Here is a 21,039-nt window from a genome sequence, read left to right on the forward strand (position 1 = left end):
GGTCCTCAAATCTAAGGACTAAGAACTTCTTTAAACTTTATATAGGAATTGCATCGCCAACACCTTTCTTTTAGCTAGTGCTTACTTCTCCAATTAGAAAAATCATAGTTATGAACAGCCCCCATTCCACATATCACATGCAACACAAATCCTTTTATTTATTTTTGGAATAAAATCACTGCCGCCATAATTTACAGTTGTTCATATGTAAAATGATTAATTTGCTTTCATCTGTAGCATTTCAGATGTGATTACAAGAGACTGAATAACAGCACAGAATGCCCCGTGGGTCTCGCTAAAAATAGTTACGCCGATACTTTGACTGTGCTTACTGGTTTTGAGTAAGCACCTTCACTTTTTAGGCTGGGACACCTTAAACAAGCTAGACCTTTAGAAAAAAAAGAGGAATGCTGATCTGTCCTTGAGGTCTGTTAGGCTACGGGATATTAGAACTATGAGAATTGTGATTCTTTCCCAAAATTTAATATAAAACTGATACAGTACCAAATCACCTCTAAAACCAGTATAAAGCATGCATTACTGCCATTCCAGTGTGCTCTGTAGCACATTTTAAGGTGAACTGGAAGTTAGAGTCTCTCCCAAAAGAAAATTATAGGAAGAAAAATTAAATATGCTGCTGTTTAGAAAGAGTGATCTTTAGCGCTCCAGTGAGCTTCATGCACTCTGGGGGCTATGCTAGTTTTATATTTAGTCATCTCAGAAAGCAAGGGCTGAAATGATAATCACTTCAAGTTTCAGATCAAGTGAACTATGTGACAGAAATTTAATACAAGTAATGAATTATAACTCTTACTTGCAGCCATTTCTAGTACACTGTCCTCGCCCTGAGCAGAATTTGAGGCAAGATGGACCAATATAAACTGCAGAGAAAATAAATCTGTTAGATGAAGGGTTATCTTACGTGATAAACGGAATATAACAAAGACAAGAAAGAATACCGACCTAATCATACAGTTATTGTATTTATCTTAATAGCACTAGCTGAAAGAGGAGTACAAAAGGATATAATGCATTTGATTGCATCCTTCTGTAGAGCTGAGTAATAGAATTTTGTTCTGTGTCAAGGATAGCCAGGGATAATTTATTATTTAATGGGTAATGTCTATCTGTGGCTTGAGACGCTAGTGATGTTTTAATTAAGAATGTACCTGATTTTTCTAAGACTGTGAATGAGATCAGATGATTTGCTAAGCACTGGACATTTTCTTGCCCTCCCTTTTCTGCATCTTATTTCAGAGACAAAATCCAATATATCTATTAGTAAATTCCAATAGGAGTCTTGTAGGTTTTTAAAATATGCTGCTGCTTCTCGCACGGAAATTCACATACTTAACATCACTGGACTTATTGGAATGAGAATCTGTCCTGATATAACTTAAGTAAATATTAAATATCATATGCTTTCACTAATTCTTTCGAATGAAATAAAACTTCAAACCATATGCACTCAAAAATATTCCAGACTTGTTTTACTCTTTTACTTCCTCCAATGACTCCTAATCAACAGCGTGGGTATTTGGTGAAAAATATGAAGGATAGAAAGATAAGGAAATCTCAGTATAATTTGCATCTGATTGCACTACTATAAAGAAAAGCATTAATCTGGGTATAGACCAAGTGCATTAATCTGGGTGTAGGATAAAGTCGTAACTTCTGGGCAATGTTCTTTCAATGCAATATAATAGACAGGTCTTAACAATGAATAGTGCCATCTATTTTGTTGAAGAATGACTATTACTTGGAGTTATCCACTTGCATTGTGACTTTTGGAATGCCATTCAAATAGCCACAAAATTGAAATGATCTATAACATGCAATACTTCCTCCCTCTTAGTTTTATGATGCTGCCCATCATAGTAGTGTGTCAGTACTCCCTAGAAGACACACTCTAAATCCCTGTTAGTTACTCCCTGTAACTAACGCCCGATCAGACTTCATGTGATTTTTAGATTTTCTCACTTTTCAGGGTGCAAAAATTCTGTTCTGTTTGATTTGTTTGTCTCTTTCGAGGTCTTTTTGAGGGGGTGGTAAAAGTAGAAGGGTTAAAGATGTAATGATGTCATTCAAAATCAAAAATGCTTTATGAAATCTGGCAGGTTTCCAGCGTTTCTGAAAGATGGCCAGCTTCCAGATTTCATTTAAAACTTAACTCACATAAGAAACAGTTGTGAAGCTAAAAGTCAGAGTGACAAATCCTTGAAAATCTTCCTCTCTTCAAGAATTTGCTTGGCTTGCCAATGTTTATTAGTCTTCCCCTACAATACTGAAGTGCAAAGCTTCAATTCCACAAGTATCTAACAAAGGAGGCACACAAAACCTCAGAAACACGTTCGTCTTTAAGACTTGATTCTCATGTCACGGTTCTGCACCTCAAATTTCAGAGCAGCCAGTTTTTAGGCAGATGGTTGGTGGAATTGCTTTTGTGATGGTACACACTGAAGCATGTAGCATCCTTCTATGGAACTGTATTTGGTTCTACAAGCAAAGGTACGGCAGATATAAAAGAATTGTCCATTAATTTTCAACATCTTGCTGTTTTGTTCTGTTGTAAAGAAGCTGGATCCTTGGATTGATTTAATCTTGCTCTTGTTTTTGTGAACTTCTATGAGCGTCTCCCACACTCACAGTCTGTATTTTGTTAGGTAGCAACTCAACTTTGCAAATGCTCACAGACATCTTGTGTGTATGCACCTAAATGTTCCCTTCATTTTACTTTATGATGTATATCATCATCTCTAAAGACAGGCATTAATACTCTACCAGAATGTCATGATGATGCTACTTCTCATTAATGGGATTAAGAGAATAATTTTCATCACTTGTTGTGAAAAACTTTCATTTGTGGCACTACATTATTAGGCCGCTTCAAGGATTTTCTCTTCAAAACCAGGCCTACATCTATTTTAAGAATTTTGCAAAATTTAACTATTTATCATTCCCAGGCTCCATATCAAGCCTTACTAGGAATCACTACAAAGCAGCTATTGTACATCACAGTAAATCTTTAAATGACATACTTCATAAATCTAACAAAAAAAATCTGTAGGTAGTTTATGTAGCCCCAAAACATCTAAGGCTAATGAGGAAAGCTAAAAAAATTGCACCTTCTCATACTTTGCCCTTTCCATCATACGTATTTGTGTATTTCATACGATGTATCTATTTCATCCTGTGTTCCTGAATATTTTTTCTGTGATTTAAAATATTTCCTTTCAAGACTGGCCCTGGTTATCCTCTGCATTAAGTTTTATAACTATGTGAGTCAATATAAGCTTCTCCTAATTCTTCACAGCCATCTGAGGAACAGGTGGGTGATAAGCAATTTCCTAAAGTTCCCTGAAACAGACGGTACTTTCTTCCTGAAGATACTGTAAACAATGTAAAATTTCTGTCAGCGTTTGGTAGCAGCATTGCTCTCTGAGGGTCATCTACGTCCAGAAGGAAAATCATGTCCTAGCTGCTGCAACCGTTGCTTACGCTGGCCCGGTACATGTCCTTAATAGTGCAGTGTAGAACTTATTTATGTACTTAGGACTAAGCAGTCAGAGGAAAGATTATATTAAGCCCTTGCCACCAACATCTTTCCTGAAAATCATTCAGTTAAAAGTAAAAAAAAAACCCCAAAAAGGGTGATTTACTAGGCTATTGTGTTTTCAAATGACAGAATTCCCATCTAGCTTCAAAATATACTTGTTACCAAGTGCAGATATGAAGAAAAGGAACTTAGCCAACTGAAAATCCTCTGATTTGTGATTCTGGAAAATACGTTTACTTGGAGCAGCATATAAAAATTTACTCTTGTGATTTATCATGATAATGAATAAGAATACTAACTATTATCGATTGCCCACATATTTCCAAGGATTGATCCGGTTTGTCTCCATCGAATCCTGGTGTCACTTGTTAACGCCGCATTGGGAAGGGGAATAGTTACTCGGTTCCACCTGAAATACATATAACACAAATACTAACATTTTTCACTGTTAGTTGTTAAGCACTATGTTTTGCAGATGTGTTTACTTATACTGAGAGCTTTGTGAGATTTCTTTTATTCTAAAATCTGGTCAAATGAAGCAGTGAACTAACTGCAGCTTTAGACAATCTAAATGAAAAAAAGGATCATGTCCCATGATATTTTAATACACTATATGAATGTTAATTATTCCATTACAACACCAGGGAATTTTTTTCCCCTCTATGAATGCATGAAGTCATCAAAGATCTTAACCTGCTTCACTGTAGTATCTTCACCATCACAATGAATATATCCTAAATTGCATACTGCAATAAACCTTTCTGTGTGACTGAGGTCTGTTTGGTAGAAACCCATGGGTGTGAGAAGAGGAGCACAGAGGGTTTGGCCTGCTGTGGTCTTGGCCATCATCCTCATAGCATCTACAGGGGCTACACACAACAGAGGTAATGGTTCCTATGTAAATGGTACAGAAATGGGGGTCAGCAGATCACAGCAGTGCTTCAACTGCACTCTCTTTTCATGCTCATACCCACTGCTCGGAATTGTCTGTGGAAGCTGGGATACGGAGGGATACCGAGTCATGGGATTTTTGCTATGCAACAAGTTGTCACAGTTCATTTTATGATCAGAACAGCATTGAAGAGACTTAATAAAGAGAAGGGTTGATGTAAGAAAGTGACAGTAACAACCATCTCCATCTACAGAAGTACAGAAGATGTCCTTCACTGTAACCCAACATTGGGATTCCAAGTAAGGGTGCCTGAGGATGTCAATATGGCTTTGACTGATGCGGTTCCTCTGACTACGAAGGAAACTTGTGGGGCTTTGACATGGTGTAACTTTTCTTTTAATTAACAGCATGATATCCACAGGTTTTTTTGTAACTTATCTTTAGCATCAGAAAAATAATATCATACCACAGAAGCAGCCCCATATATTTCAAATTTCATGATTGGGCAGCCAGGGAGACCAGAACACTCCTTCCTTGCTGGCCTCAGCTAGTAAAAAAAGGAAAGATGACAGGGGGTTGCGTGCTTTGCTGCTTTCTTCTGTCATCTATAATTCACTTCTCTAATCTTGCACCTCAGTTAGCTTTGCAGAGAACACTCTCACCCGCTGTAATTTTCAGAGGCGTAGATGGTGCTGTGGGGGAGGTGAGGCCCAGCACATATCTCAGGCAAACACTCGGTGTGGAGCAGGGCCCAAGAGCGGCCATGGTTGGTTGAAAACTCCAAGCTGACGCTGATAACGAAGTGAAGGAAAGAAAAGAAAAAGACACTGTGAGTCTATCTGGCATAGATAGGAACGTAGAAGTATTGACTGAGGAACCACCAAATGTGCCTAATAACTGACACTGAAATGTTAAATAATTATAAACAGACTTCAAATACAAAAAATCCTAAAAATACAAACATGAAACAAATCTGTGTGTTTAAAAACCAAAAGAGTAGCCTATAGACTGAGGATTGTCCTTGTCTGGCCACCATCCCGCTAGTGCTTTTATGCTGCGGCTGTTGAATGAGCTGATGTTACTCTAATATTTCAGCTAGAAATGCTTTTGAAAATAACGAGGAGAAAACTTGGATTAATCAGAGCTAGACAGCATCATGTGAGCACAGGACACTTCTAACTGCCAGCTGCTAATCGTCACATCTTCAGAGGGTGGTGAGGGACCACCTTCACGCACTGGCTGCCTCTTCCCTTCCATTGCCAACAAATACTAATTTCATCAGACTCCTCACTTATCTCCCTCCTCCACTTACTGTGCCTGACTGGAGGTCAGAAAAGCACTATAGAACAGTGAAAACAGCCAGCCCCCACCAAGGACTGCAGAGGGGGGAGAGGACCTGGGTCAGGGCACCCTTCAGAGAGCCCCCATAGCAGGCAGAGCCCCTGGGAGCTGTGGAGACCCTGTGCTGCCCAGCCATAGTAGTCCTTGGAGGCTTCCTCCCACCTCAGAGCCTGGAGCGCTCAGTGCTGAATTTTGTGAGTCACAGGGACATAACCATATGCAAAAATTCCAGAATTGCCAGGAAAAAGGCTACTATTTGAGGCTTTGAGCAATGTGGACTAGTGGAAAGTGCCCCTGCCCATGGCAGGGGGGTTGGAACTAGAACCTCTTTAAGGTCCCTTCCAACCCAAACCATTCTGTGATTCGGTGATTCCATGATGCTCTGGTTTCACTCACTAGCGGTAAACCAAACCATCCACATGCAGGTAGTGTCACCGGAGAACTGGAAAGCCTATGAGACCATCCACTGAGTCTATGACAATGAGTTACTAAACCCATTCTCCCAACAGTTCATTGTCAAGTTCAGTTTTCAAAAAGCTATTACTAGAATTTTTTCCTTCCCTGTTTCACTGCATAGTAAAAAACCTGCAGTTTACAATTTAGGAGTGTAAGAAAATCCTTAGATCTTTTACATTCTAAGGACCTTGTCAAAGTAATATAAAAAGTGCTTGATTCATTAAGGATTTAGTATTTTACTGAAATACTCTTCTAATTTCCTCCATATAATTAGCTTGTAATATTCTGTTTTATTTTAAGTAATGTCAATGGAACATTATAAAAGTCATAATTCATCACCTCCATACTAAACTATTGGATTATAACTTTTCCTTTTCATTATAATTTGCTGACAATATTACTTTATTTAAATGTACCATCACTGTGATATTGCAAGTGTGTATTAAAATGGTTTATGGGGGTTTTGACTAATTTATTTCAGATTTTACTGTACTGATTCCTTGGAGAGTCGTATTTACTGCATATATTCAGTGAGTCTCACATTTGCAGTCATGAAAGCATTACGAGTAGTGCTGTTGACCAGGAGATGGGAAATTCTGCTGTATTTGGGAAATACAAATAGGGATAATGGGGACCTAGTGCTTCTTTTGTTACGAAGCAACTCACTGCTGCTTCAGAAAGAGTTCACATGAAGGACGAATATTAATCTTTCAAAATATATACTAATTTCCATCAGATAACAGATTGAGAAAGAGGTTTTATAAAACACATGTTTACAGACCAGTAGTGTTTGCAGGCAAAGTTTTCACTTTCCATGTAGAAAAATGGTGCTGCCTTCCCTTCCTATCAAATATAATCACAACGCCTTGATTTTTGCTGCCCCTTGAATTCTGCTGCCCTGAATGGCAGCTAGGACTGCCAGTGTTAATGCAGCTCTTTCCAGTTGGAAGTAGATGCCATGGGACATGGATGTGAAAGCATTTACAGTTTCCTACTTGAAACTCTTGACTCTGGTAAAATATAAAGTAACTAAATCCTCATAAAATACCAGGATAAACAGTCTCACATGTACATAAGAAAGAAGGGACAGTGGACAGTTTGCTTTTGGGTCCTCTATTTGAAGAAGGACAATAAGTAACTGTAAAGGTGAATGACCAAGATGCTGGTGGCCTTGAGCACTGAGCTAGGATGGGCTGGGGAGCTGAATTGCTTGGTCTGGTGAGGAGGGGTGGGCTATGGCAGCCTGCAATGGTGTGGAGGGCACTCACAAGGGAGGCAGAGCCAAAGTCTCCTCAGTACTGGCAGGCACAGTAGAAAGGATAATGGTCATAAAGACAGGGCTTCAGGGTTTTGGACTGGACATTAGGAAATATTTTACACTTGAACAGGTTGCCCAGACAGGTAGCACAATGTTGATCCATGGATCCATTTTCAAGTTATGGACAGGAAAAGCCAGGGCTGACCTGACCTATGCTGATAACAATCCCAACTGCAGCAGCAGGTTTTACTAGGTGACATGTGAAGGTCCTTTCCAACCAACACTTTCTAAAATTCTCCAAAACGTGGAGCAGCAAATGCCTCCCTTCCTTCCCTTTCCTTCCTCATTAACTCTATGGGAAAAATAATGTTGAATGTCCCAATGAAGTGAAGCCAGAGAAAGAGTTCAGTGGTCAGTGTACAGACAGTAAGGCCTTCATACAGATGGTTGTCAACATGAGGGCCATTTATCACCAGTCTTGCAAGAATTAGACATGCTCGTGGCATCAGTAATCCCTGGGAGGTCAGCAGGGCAGTTTTCTGTCGCTGCCTTTAATACTTTCCCCCTTACACAGTATTAAGAGGTGAATCTCATACCCATTAGAAACAGGAACAAAAGCCACTTTGAAATCATGAGCATATTTCTGAATAATGGACTAAGAAAAGCAAGTTTTGACCTCAAAAGGCATTTAATATACTCCTTATTGCACATGGAGTATATAAACCAGGGCCTGTGGAGATCAGGAGAAACATTAGCTTTTGAACAGCTTATATCTGTCATTATTAATTGGCTTCATACTTTCTAAGAAAAGAAAGATAATCCAAATACTCATCTAGATGCTGTAAACCAAAATGTACTAGAACGCTGATAAACAAAGGAGAAATCTTGCCTACTGTACCTGTTACCGGGTTGATAAGTTCCACAACCCAAATTGATGGAAAACTGGATCATGTGAGTCACTGTGGAAGGCAGCACTGGAAGAACATGGAAGTAATCCACAGCCCAGACATTCCTGTTGTGGCCTTGGTGACTCTTTTGCTTCAGGCAAAACTTGGTTGCTGGAGTCTGCAGGTCCGGACTAATGACAACAGAAACCAAAGATGGAACCTTCAAAAGAAATTAAATCAGGCTTAAATAAAACAAATAGTGTTAAAAAAGGTCACAAGGTACTACTCAAAATGGAAAACCAAGTTCAAATGTGCTGAACCAAACACGTGCTTTTCTGTCTCCTTGCTTCGTTTCTGTCAAAAATTTTTAGCTGACATTTTCCACAGGAGATCCCAAATAAAAAACATTTTAAACTATATGCATAGCTATTAACAGTCTGGATACCAGTGCTGCTTATCACCTTAGTGGGATCAGTTTGGTTGTAAAGACACTGTAGAAAAGACTGCACCCTCTGCAAAATACCAGTTTATTTTGTCTGTGCTCAGTTGGCAATGAGGATGATATTTGTCCTGCAGCCTTTCAGCTCGCAGAAGCAAATGCAGGGCAATGGCATGTCTAGTCTGAATACGTGAGAATGGAGTAACAGCATGAGTTCACAGGCGTATGTAGGGAGGATGTTATGTTGTGGAAATAAAAGAAAGCACTGCTTTACGAAACTTAGCCTTTGTCCTAAACCAACGCAATTAGACCTTTATTATGTCAAAAGAGGATGTCAGCTTTAAAACTGCTTGTTTTAAAAAAACTTCACAATGAATTCAGCGTAATTTCAGATCCTATCTCTCCCTGAGTTCCCCAATTGATTTTTTATTACTTTACAATTACAGTTTCCTTAGTTTCAAAAAAAGTTCTACCCTGTCTTTCACACAGAACCAGGCGAGGAGGGAAGCCATGCACAATGAAACAATGCAAGTGACTCAACTAAACTCAAGCCAAACCCTACTGTAAACATTTGTTCTCTGAGTGCTACAGTTACAGTGAAAAATGCACGCAGACCTGTGCTTGAAATCAGCTGCACCTTTACCACCAAATTTCTTACACACTCCGTTAGCACACTGCATTTCCATCTCTAGAGCATCCATTGACATGTATGTATCAATTTTTGTTATCTCTTTTTACAGCAGCACACTAAGGGCATCGCAGGGCTGGGTTAATCAGGATAGATGTGGTCTAAGTGTCTCCTTGCCCTAGAGGGTCCTGGGGATGCTCGAAGTCGTGCTCGAAGTCCTTATTGTCCTGCCTGAGGGTGGCAGACATGGTTGGAAGGAGGCTGCACTATCAGCAGAGGAAAATCTGCCGGTGCACACTGCCAACAACCACATCCCACGGCTGAGTTCACGCCCACATCACTGCAGAGCCTCTGAGACGACACACAATTGTATTTAAAGTGGAAACAAAAAGAGTAAAATGTGAAAGGTGCAGGCAACATCCAGGCATTTCCCAGTTTCTCTCTTCCCAGCCACTGATCTCACCATGACTCTAGGATGAAGCTCCTGAGTATCAAACGATGGATAGCAGGAGCTTGACTGGAGACAGGAGTAATTATTTGTGAGGAGGTGTAATCACCAAAGTTTTCAGCCGGTAGCTGAGAATTTTTGCCCACTGCCGTTTGCTCGTTACCCTAGCACCAGTCAATGCCACAGTCCTGCTCTGGGGCGGAGTAATAAGCAATAACTGCAGAGCTGTGTCGCAAAGGCACCCTAACATTGTGAGATCTGCACGTGATTTATGTACTTGGGAAGGTCAGTTTGACTGTCCCTATGGAATGCAACAAACAGCATTGTTGCAATGGCTTAAAAATAGATTGATCTATCCATCCCATCCACCTACATTGTTTAAGACAATTTACCTTGTAAGCAGCATAGGTCAGGGTATCAAGAGGTATGTGTTCCCTCCTGCCTTCAATCTTAGCATAAAGTATGACATCATTCTCATGGGATTCTCCAGAATCACAAGTTCCCCCTGAAAAACACACATTTGAGGGAGAAAAAAAACAATTAATTGAAGCCCTTGTTATTGGAAAGTAGAATCATACCAAGCAGCCATAATTACAAAAAATACTTACAACCAGATGCTATTTGACTTAGCATACGAAACAAAAGAACACCAGCCCTAAGGACACAACGTAGAAGAACTATTTGATCAGATACACCATGACAGAGATCAGAGGGGTTGACAATTATGAAAACCTCAAGTAACTCTTAATCAGCTTATGAAAACAATTTTAATAGAAATTGCTGTGCCCAAAGCAATACTTCTGCCTGTATGCTTTAAATGCTACTTACATAGAAATGCTCTGCTTTTTCAGTTCTCATCAGTAAACTATTATATAATACTCACACTCCATGCAGCCACACATATCGTAGGTAAGGACCACTTAAATACTACTCAGCTGATAGTTTGGCAGCTGAGAATTTGCTTTTCGTAGGAAATTAGGAAGACTGTTCTGTACCTTTTTTGTTGTGCTGCTTCTTCTACTATCCACACCATACCCTAAAGGGGATGGATGGAGTGTATTGTGACATGGTTGCTGCACTGGAATGGGGCAGCATTTGAAATATCTTCATGTCGGTAGAACCCAAACCAGCTATTAACCTTCTCTGAAAGAGCAGCTGTACTGGCAAATCTGAGCATTAAGCTCTGCATTATAGTTACAAGTTGGATCATCACATAAGTTTGGTGTTCTGGAAAACTTAAAATAATAATAATTAAAAAAATTAGTTTAAAATAATTTTTAAAATACTTTAAAAAAATCTGTAATTGAAACAGGAAACATAATTTCCCTTTACACTATGGGTATTGCAGATATTAAAAAAAACCCCAGCAGTTCAGAAAGCTAGGTAAGATGTGCAACTTTGACCTGCATTATTCTGTAATACGGAACATCCATGTGTCCTTTCAAACCCCCTGCTTGCCTGAATGTTTAAACTATTATTTGTTTAATTTACAAGTGTGTACAGAATACATTTTTCAAGTGATATCCCACTATTCTCTGTGCCTGCATGTGTTGACAACTTCTCCACTAAGTTCAGAAGGTTGAGTGAATTTCTTTCCTGTTTCTCTTGCAGGTGTTGGAGCGCTTGGAAGAACTGGGAAAAAGCATCGTCTTTTTCCTGTGCTTTATTGGTAATTCACGTAACAGAGGAGATGTGTGACAATTTAGGACAACATGAGGTCTTCCACTCATTAAATAAAGGCTGTTTTTTCTTGTTGATTCAGAAGGTTGCTTGTGGAGGTCACAAGTTTTGCCTCTGCTTCCTCCTTTATTATTTTATTATTCTCTACTTTTAAGCAAAACCCCTCACCTCCAAGCATAGTGTTGAGAGAATAACCTCATGCCATTTCCTTTGTGTGCAAAATAGAAGTTCTGGAAAAACACTGTGAGGTACTGAATGATAACACTACGTTCATAGGATTTTGTTCTGTTGCAGCACAAAACTAATGCAGTTGCACTGACAGCAACTGCAGGGAGAGGAAGTGGCAGGACAGGTTTGCTCTTGGCTGATTTCTTAGCCCTGATAAATCACAGAGGTTGCACTTTGTCCCAGCCAGTAATGTCCACGGATGATGCTAACACTTCATCAGTGCTTTTCACTAGGGATGCCACATGTAGGCCATACCTCCTCCAAGACTGCAGCACACTACAGCACATCCTGTGTGAATCTCACCCTGGGCCAATACATTAACAGAGGAAAATGTTTATGAATACAGTAAGAGCTCTTGAGCAGAAATTATACTGTGGGTTCAACCAGATAAGGCTGTCCCACCTCTGTGCTACTCATTATCTCATCCTCGGGTGCAACCCTGTTCACTCTGATGAATTAACACCAGGGTTCACATGGACATGTTTGTAGGAGGATATGCCAGGTACCTGTAAAATCCTCTGTGGTATCGTGGTGAGGATGACAAAGATATGACCATCTCTTCTAATATAAGAAGTCAGGCTCATTGAATGAAATAAGACGGTACAAGAGAAGATACTACTTCACATGAGGAATTATTTGACTATGGAGTGGCTACAGGGTCTTGGGGGTACACAGGCAGGTTCAGTTGATAAAAACTAGTACAAATGATCATTTTAGACACTGTAGTGGGACCTGCATGACCTACCTGCTACTCCTGCAGCCTGTGCCTCTCCAAAAATCCCAAGTTATATCTGACTGTCTTGTGCTGGTATCTCAGCTATGCTTGGACACCTCAAGTGGCAACAACAACCTGTGCTTGTCTAATGAATCTTGCCTGAGGCCTGAGCAAGAGTGAACCCACACCTGTATGTGCACCAGGTGCTCAAGCTTCCTTTAGATCAAGGGAGATCCAAACCATGCAGTCAGTGGAGTCTAAGGAGCTGCTCAGCTGGTCTGACACAGATATCTCACAGTGAGCTGAATGGATTGTTCCAGCAACAGTACTGACCACATCTCCTCTAACTCTAAAGGAAGTTTAGACACTGACCTTACATGGATATACCTTCCCAGAACTTCTATACTAAACTGTTTTAACCTGGAGCTAAATGTTTATATAGGCCAAAAAAATGTCTGCATAAGTCCGTAGGAGAAATGCCCACAGAGGCTACTAAACCCAGAATGCGCTGTCTGGTTCAGAAACATTTTCATCTGCAAGTCTGTACCATCTGGGAGAATATTTCTGGGAGATCTGTGTATGTGCCCACAGTGTCTGTACACGTGTGTGAGCATCCAGAAGAATGGACACTCGGTCTGACCAAGAGTGGTCAGTCTTACATCTTCATGGGAATCACAGTCATGAATCAGACCTGTCCTCTTCTGAGGAGCATTTAAAATAGTTCTATGCACACTGTGTGATTTAAATCTCACACGCGTCACATTGTATTACGTTAGGAATATATACTCACCCATACTGAAATAAAATCTTAAGTTCCCATAACCCGTAGTGTCCATGTATGGAGTGCATATTTTTCTTTCTCCATCTCTGAGAAATACCATCGCTGAGCCAGATTCCAGTGTCCCACATTCAGTACCAATGACGGCCCCGAATATGTCCCACCTGGAGAGATCAACAGTGGGCAGAGAATGTACAGAGGCAGGTTACCAATAAACTCATACAAGACGTTCTAGGAGTTCATCTGTACATACAAAAGTAGCTGCTGCTGCTCTTACAGAGGCCAACAAACGGCAGTTTCAAACATGATTCCTACAACATTCCTTACACGTTCAGTGTTAGTTTTTAAACTCAGCTGATACACATAAAGCAAAGTAAATGTAAGTATTTTAAATACACTGGCAGAAAAGGATGAATTACTGAAAAAAATAAGGCTTTTAATGGATGCTATTACCAAATATTTATTGTTGTATTGTTCTATTGTCTTCATTATTTTGCTGGCATAAAAATGTTTAAAATATAACTACATTCTGTTTCATTTTGTATAATGAAACCTGAAAAGGCACATGTCCACCATATCTGCTATGAAGTCATTAAATATGTAGGTAATAGCTGAAAATACTCCCTTCTCATCTTTTTGAGCACATAGGGTAACAGTTTTTAATGAACACATGAACAGGGTACGAAAAACGACTGCTGTGTTTCTAATACGTGATGATACGATCTTTCTCAGTTTTTCTGTACGACATTTTATCTTATTTTTATTCAGTGATAATTAAAAGAGCTGTTGCAGAATTTTTCAATTAAATACTTATTGAAAACATGTTTTCATCATGAAAGCGTTGGTTTCTTCAAAACTTGATTAAAACATTTTGAAAGATTAGGAACTTGAAAACTTGTACATTATTTGGGTCTGATACATTATTATTCATGTTGAAGTCTTAATTAATTCATAATTAAAGTATTTTAAAATTATAAGGCTGATAAAGCAATGAAATTATTTAGAATCACTAAATCCTGATAATCCAATCATTTAAATAGCCAGCGTGATTCCGGATGAATGAGAAAACACTGAAGTTCTGAAACCTGTGTGGGAAGACAAAGCTTTTTCCTGTCCACTTCCAGCAGAAACAATCTCTAGCAGTGATGTGCCACACAACAATTTCAAAAACTGTCACTTCAACAATTTAACAGTGTATTTATCAGTTTAACCCTTCAAACTATTTCAAAATGTATCTCTAGCATCTCCTTAAAAGCTGCTGGTGTTCCTGTCGACCTAAGCTGTGACAGACCAGCAACGTGCCTGTTTGGAAATCCTGCTTTAAATCTGCCAGCCATTTCCACGGGAATTAGCAAGCTTAGCATCACTGAAAAGCTTTTTTGCTATAAATATGTTACTGGAAGTACAGTTTAACCTAACCCTAATTCTGAGGGAAGCATTTTAACCGTGCAGACTTTTTAAAGGTAATGTGCAATGTCATCACAACACAGTTTTGAAAACGGGTCTCAGGCTGAAGGAAATACCGAATTAAAGGGTTGTGCCTACTTTAACTTACACGGCAAAATCTCACAATGCTCCATTGATCTTTTGTATGCTCTATTTAGCTCAATTAAAACACCCTCCGTAGTGACCCACAAAACAGCTCGGGGTCATGAATGATGCAGATCATGGATGTTCCCAGGGATCCTCGCCTTTTAGGCAGCATTAGAAATGAAAGCCAGAAAGTTCTACTACGTTAAAAAGCTGGCATTTTAGTAAGAGTACTTTAAGACACTGTCTGTAAGGATAAATGGAGAAGGAACCTGGGTGATGGCATGACAGATGTAGATGTTCTTGATTAAACATTACTTCTGGATTCATTTATCCCTCACGTCCCTCTTGAAATTCTTCTTCACAAAACAGATGATAGAATGATATATGGATCTAAATTAGATCTACTGAACATGGAGGTCTAAATCTGCTAGAGAGGCTTATTAGAGACAACAGTAAGCTCCTCTGCCCTAACTGCAGAGCTCTTTCAGGTGTCAGAGGAAGCTGGTGGTGACCCCTACATTTTGCTTTCCCGTAACAGGGATGCTTTTGCCTTTCTGTGAGAGCTGACAAGCTCCAAATGATGTTACAAAGAGAGGAGCCTGAGAACTTCCTGCGACCTCTGTCTCCGCAGTAAAGTCTTTTTGTGAATGATGATTTGAATGCAGCAAAACAGTATTTCAAATACAGTTCAAATAACAGTCAAAATTACTTCTCTAAGAAGGAATTAAGGAAGCTCATCTATTTGCAGCTGTGTAAAATTCCCAAAGCAAAGCCCCACGGAAATGTTGCAAGGAGGGACAGTGATGGTGACAATTTTAGACCATGGTCCATAACATCACCTGAGCTTAGGGTGTATTCATGGCTGCATGCAATTTGAACCTCCATTCTTATAGCAAAAATTCAAAGAAGGAAGTTTCTGATATAGAATAAAATTTGAAAAGAAAAAAATGAGAAAAAACTAAAAAAAGTGGTTTTAAGGACTTGGGCTGGCTATGTAGTGCCTTGGAAAACAAAGTTACCCCTGGGTAGGGCAGGCTGCAGCACCACCAAGATTTAACTGCAGGGAGGCAGATGAGGTTCCTGGGACTGAGAGTGCCAAACGCATCTGCCAGCTGCACCCTGCCTCAATCACAGCTGGGAGTGGGGGCATCTGTGGCCTGCAGTTAGGCACTGTGGGACAGTGAAAATGTAGTATTCCTAAATCAGAAGAAATTGTGCATTTGCTAACTCAGGTATGGTATAAGAATTTTATTTCTGTATTTCTACTGACTGCTGCATTTAGTGATGTAATTAATTTTTAAAGGTTTATTCATTATCTAAGAAGGAGGTGTCCTGATTAGAACAGCTGGCAATGAGGGTTCTGGCCCAACTTAGCTCAACTAAACACCTGGTCCAGCAGAGACAGGATCTACAGACAGGGCAGATGTCCCCAGTTAGCCATTCTGGTTTTTCAAGATGCAAAAGAGACTAAGAGAACATCTCAAATGTATCCCACATGGTCACCTAATACATAACACACACATACTCAACTTCTGGCCTTTGTCTGAAACAGCATTCGCTATGCCATGGGTTGATTATTCAGACAGGGTTCACTCTGAGTATTTTTTCTGTAAGCCCCAAATAAACCACGTGTCCATAGGACACATTAGCATGTTCTTCTTAACAGCCCTCTTTACCTTCAGCACAGCACAGGCAGCATTTGAATCAGTTGCTAATGATCTGAAACACTTTGTGGGTTAAAATCAACATTCAGGACAGACCCATAAATTAACAGTTTATGTTTCTCATTGCCCTGGGGTTACAGCAACTAATGAAATGACTTTTTTTTTAAAAAAATAAAAAAAAATGAAGACCACATTATTGGTTATTTTCTTTTTGTCAGAATTTACACACTGAGATATATAATATGATACTTCTTTACTAGGACACTTGTTTTTTTTTTAACTCACTCATGTTTTGTAAGAGTGGTAATTTTGCTGTACTAGATGTTTTTTTTACTTCCTTTGCCCTTGCAGCACTCCCTGATGGATCTGGCTTTGCAGGTATGCTTTGAATCCCTATACATATTTAAAGTAAAAACAATAATTAATCAGCCAGATCCTCAGCTCTGGCACAGCAGGCATGGCCATGCTCTTGGTGGTGGAAAGTGAGAGCAGGCTGCTGCTTCAGCTGTCCTGCCTCCACATCCTCCTCCTCTGGCACCTGCAGGCTTCTGCACAAACAGGAGCGCTCTCATGGCAAAGCATGGCTCACAGCAGGGATCCAGAAGGGAATGAATTTCTTGAGGAATTTGATTTCATACGGATATGAGTTTGTTAAAATCATTCAGGTGTGACAATATAAAACCAGGTCAATATGACGTGTTTCTTCAGAATGACTATATAATTTACAAGCACAACTTTTTTCATTAAAAGCTTTGGTGACAGAATGGTCTGAAGATAGACTGTTTCTTTTGGGCCTTCCGGACTTGTGTCTTCCTAAAATCTACAATAACCTGTTATTTATTTTATTTGTGTTTATTCTAGTCACAATCTTCCCTGAAGACACAGCAAATACAAAATGCAGTTCTCTCTTTATCCAGTTTCCTCATCCCTGAAGTGATGCTGCAAGCCTGCTTAGGACCCTGCGCAGGTGACAGGCACTCACCCTTTAGGCTGGCTCTCAAACTCTTCTGCCCACTGCTCCTGAGCATCCTCCGTGGAGAGGTCCACGTCCCGGGTTGTGGCGAAATTGAACTCGCTGCCTTCTGTCCCGTGGAAGTAGACAGAGTTGCCGTCTGACTGGCAGCTATGCTGTGGACAAAAGGAGGAGACATTACACTGGGTTTGCAAGGGCAGTTATCCTGCTCACGCACCATCAGAGCTCAGAGCAAGCTGGACATTTGCTAATAAATTACTGCTCCCTGACACAAAATAAAAATGAAAAATGGATGGTCATCTTCTATCTTTCTTGGCCCAGACCCAATGAAGACTGTGTCTTAATCTTGTACCTGCTTCCCTACAAACGCAGTTCCGACCCTTGCAAAACTGTAGTTGCATGGAAGAAATATGTACCATATCTTTGGGTATTTATTTCCATTTCAAAGTACTGCCATTATGTATGCATACACAACGGTGTGTACAAATAAATTAGTAGCATATCAGAAGTTGTTATGGATATTTTGATGGTGTAAGAATTTCGTGCTGTGAAACATGTCAGATTTCCATGCCTGAATTTTTGTCAGCAGAGGTGTTTGCCTTTAAAATTGCTATACATTGCCATACATTAAACTTTGGGCCTGAAGCCTATGAGTGAAAAGGCTATTTGCTATATTTCATTCAAGTAGCATAACAAATAGCTCAACAGGCAACTAGCTCTTGTGATGCAGCAGTCTCAGGGGTCTTGAAGCTGCCCCCACGCCCAACACATCTCCTTTTCCTATTGCATTTCTGTATTTACCACCTCAGCAACATCCAATGAGGCCATGCATTTGCCCCAGTGTGCCTCGACTACCACGGCTCTCCAGGCATATTGACCTGGAAGAAGCTGTCTGTGAGGAGCACATGGGTGTTACAGTACAGATTTTCTTCTTTCTCCCATCCTACTTTTGCCCTCTTGCGTGTCTGGTAAAATGGTGAAAGTCTGCGAAATCTCTGTGGCTGAAGCAGATACTGTGAGCTTCTAAAGAAGATCTACCTGGCCTTAATGTCAAACCGAGAACTTGGCTTTTTATTGAATTGTTCATATTAAAACAAATACTGATAAAAGTAATAATTAGCTCAAACACTTTTTTTGGGGAAATCTTGGTCACATTAAAAATGAAAGATGAAATAAATGATTAATTAGAATAATTCTGCCTTCTTACCACAGTTCAGCATCTGAAAAAGATACAATAATGCCAAATTGCATTGACCTTTTCAGCATCGTCAATGCAGTGCCCTCTCGTCTTTGAACCTCGCATAACATGCCGAGGGAAAGTGTGACAATCACTTCTTCTGCCTTTAAAAAGGTCATGGTAGTGCCACATAAGTGAATAATTATTTTTTTAACAAAGAGAAAGATCTGGCAAGGAATGAAAACTGTCCAGTACATTTTTGTCTATGGGATTTTATGAGCAAAGTACAAAATAACACTTTTTGTCAGATTCCATAACTCATCCTTTATTTATCAATGCAAAAGACATAGTTGGAATTCTTCTGTTGATGATTTTCAAGTATGGTTGCCAATAACTTAGCAATTAATGTATATTTAGGAATGTAATTTGTGACTCCTATTATCTGCAGGCAGTCAAATACATATGCTAAAAATAAATGTTCAGGCTAGAACTTAATTCAAATTTATACATAACCCTTCATGTCTTAGGAAACTGATAGATAAATAGATCCTAAGCTTGTTATTACAATTGCATACAAGCTGTGGAAAATCCTCTATAAGCCTTACTTATTTCTCAGGTGCTAAGTTATATGTAAGCATACACTTGATAGTGGGGTATGTAAATAGGTAATCTCTTGCCGGATGAAAGCCACCTATTAAACACAAAACAGATAGAATCCCATTACCATTTAATGTTTGCATATCCTTGTGCTGTCTGACAGAATATTTACTGAAGTACCTCTGATGGAGTTTCCATTCAGGTTGTCAAGATAAAGAAATGGGCAGTTTGGCAAAGGGCTGAATACATATTTATTTATACGGTGGGTATGATCAACCCTTTATGAAAGCTCAAAAGCATCATTTATCTCATTAGTTTATAAAACTATCTTTATGCTCTTATACACAGCTACACATTATCTAGGAATATGTATTTTATGCATATTTTCTGTGTAAACGACCACACAATGTATGGCTCAAATCACCCTCTGCTCAGGCTGGCTTTGAATCCCATGTGAAACAGCTATGCAGAAGAAAAGTTCAGACCGAGGTTTAACTCCTTCTGTTATTCTACATACCTATCATACCTATGAAACCAGTAATGGAAGCTCATTACCTTTAAAGAGGGTAAGAAATATGTTCAAAACACAGGTACAGCTTTTCAAGAAGTTCTGAGGGAGGGCCATCATTTTCTGGTAAGTTTTTGCCCCAGTGCCACCATTTGCAACCCATGACACATCCCCATGGGAGAAGCAGATGAGGACCAGCCCCATTTGCATGGGCCATGCTGCCCCAACAAGGATCAGGGCACCTCTGCTCGTGGTCTTGTCCTCTCCCACCTGCCACGTTTCCCTCCCCTGTATAATCAAAACCCCAGTTCACAACTAGTTTCCATATTTCTCTTTTAATTTTCCAAGTAGCTGCTATCTGTCACTGCTTTTACTGCTTTTTTTCTAATATATGATGGGCTGCTGAGGGGGTGAGTAACCTCAAAACGCATTTGGCCAAATTTTCCAAGAGCAAAAGAAGCTCCACAGGAGATGGTCCCTCACCAGCATCACCCCCAACAATCCAGGGGGTTGTTGCTGCTGTTGCTGCTGACTGTGTTGGATTATTCTGCAGTTTTGTAATAGGCCTTGAACACATTAGAGACTGAATTGAAACCATCAGACTAATTTTCTCTTGGGTTCAACCCCGGATTTGAATCCAAGCCTTTAGAAACGAAGAACTGAAGTACAATTTACATACTGTGCTGCCTCTTTCCCAAATTAAAGGCTTTACACTTGCAGTGGTAGACTATATACTTTCAGTATTTAAGGACTGAATTTTACAGGTCTTTTTTTTTTTGGTAATTTTGAAGTGAACAAAAATGTGGAATGAACACATACTGTGTTTTGAAACTAACTGGATTAAATTCTCCCTAAACTGTAGATACTGCAGATCTCTCCATGTAGATGTAGAGATCTCTTTTACAAATTTAGCATTAGATTTGTTCTCTGTTCCATTTTTATTTACACTTAAATGATTTATAAGATAAGGACAAATTAGCTTGCTGTGCAAATCGTGTAACTAAAAAAAGCCAAATGACAGCAACTTGTAGGATATCTCTCCTTGTTACCATAGAAGCATCAGCTGTGGGTCCAGAACTAAAGCAGGGATTAATTTTATTTAAAGGGGATTAAAAGCATGGGGAACATTTAGTGTGTCCTTGCACAACACTGAAAAGTTAACTAATTTGTGAGGAAAAATTAATTTAGAGAACAAATCCTTTGACAAATCTGATAACCTTCATTAAACAATGCTTTCTCCCAAATCACCTACATAATAGAACATCGGACACTTGCAGGCAC

The 21,039-nt window shown here is 39.6% G+C and overlaps 1 protein-coding gene across 1 annotated transcript in view; it reads right to left on the reverse strand.

The window, feature by feature from the left end:
* The window catches only part of LOC104512735 (reelin-like), a gene marked incomplete at both ends in the record, with an annotated part of 75,129 nt that overhangs the window by 40,945 nt on the left and 13,145 nt on the right, over positions 1-21,039 (reverse strand). Inside the window, 7 exons of the mRNA XM_010155831.1 lie at positions 815-881; positions 3,856-3,965; positions 5,111-5,239; positions 8,402-8,610; positions 10,298-10,410; positions 13,319-13,470; positions 17,486-17,631. Of these exons, the coding sequence (XP_010154133.1) occupies positions 815-881; positions 3,856-3,965; positions 5,111-5,239; positions 8,402-8,610; positions 10,298-10,410; positions 13,319-13,470; positions 17,486-17,631 (926 nt within the window). The remainder of the gene's footprint in view (positions 1-814; positions 882-3,855; positions 3,966-5,110; positions 5,240-8,401; positions 8,611-10,297; positions 10,411-13,318; positions 13,471-17,485; positions 17,632-21,039) is intronic.

This window comes from Eurypyga helias, unplaced genomic scaffold (genome assembly GCF_000690775.1).
Source record: "Eurypyga helias isolate BGI_N326 unplaced genomic scaffold, ASM69077v1 scaffold26117, whole genome shotgun sequence".
Classification (NCBI taxonomy): Eukaryota; Metazoa; Chordata; class Aves; order Eurypygiformes; family Eurypygidae; genus Eurypyga; species Eurypyga helias.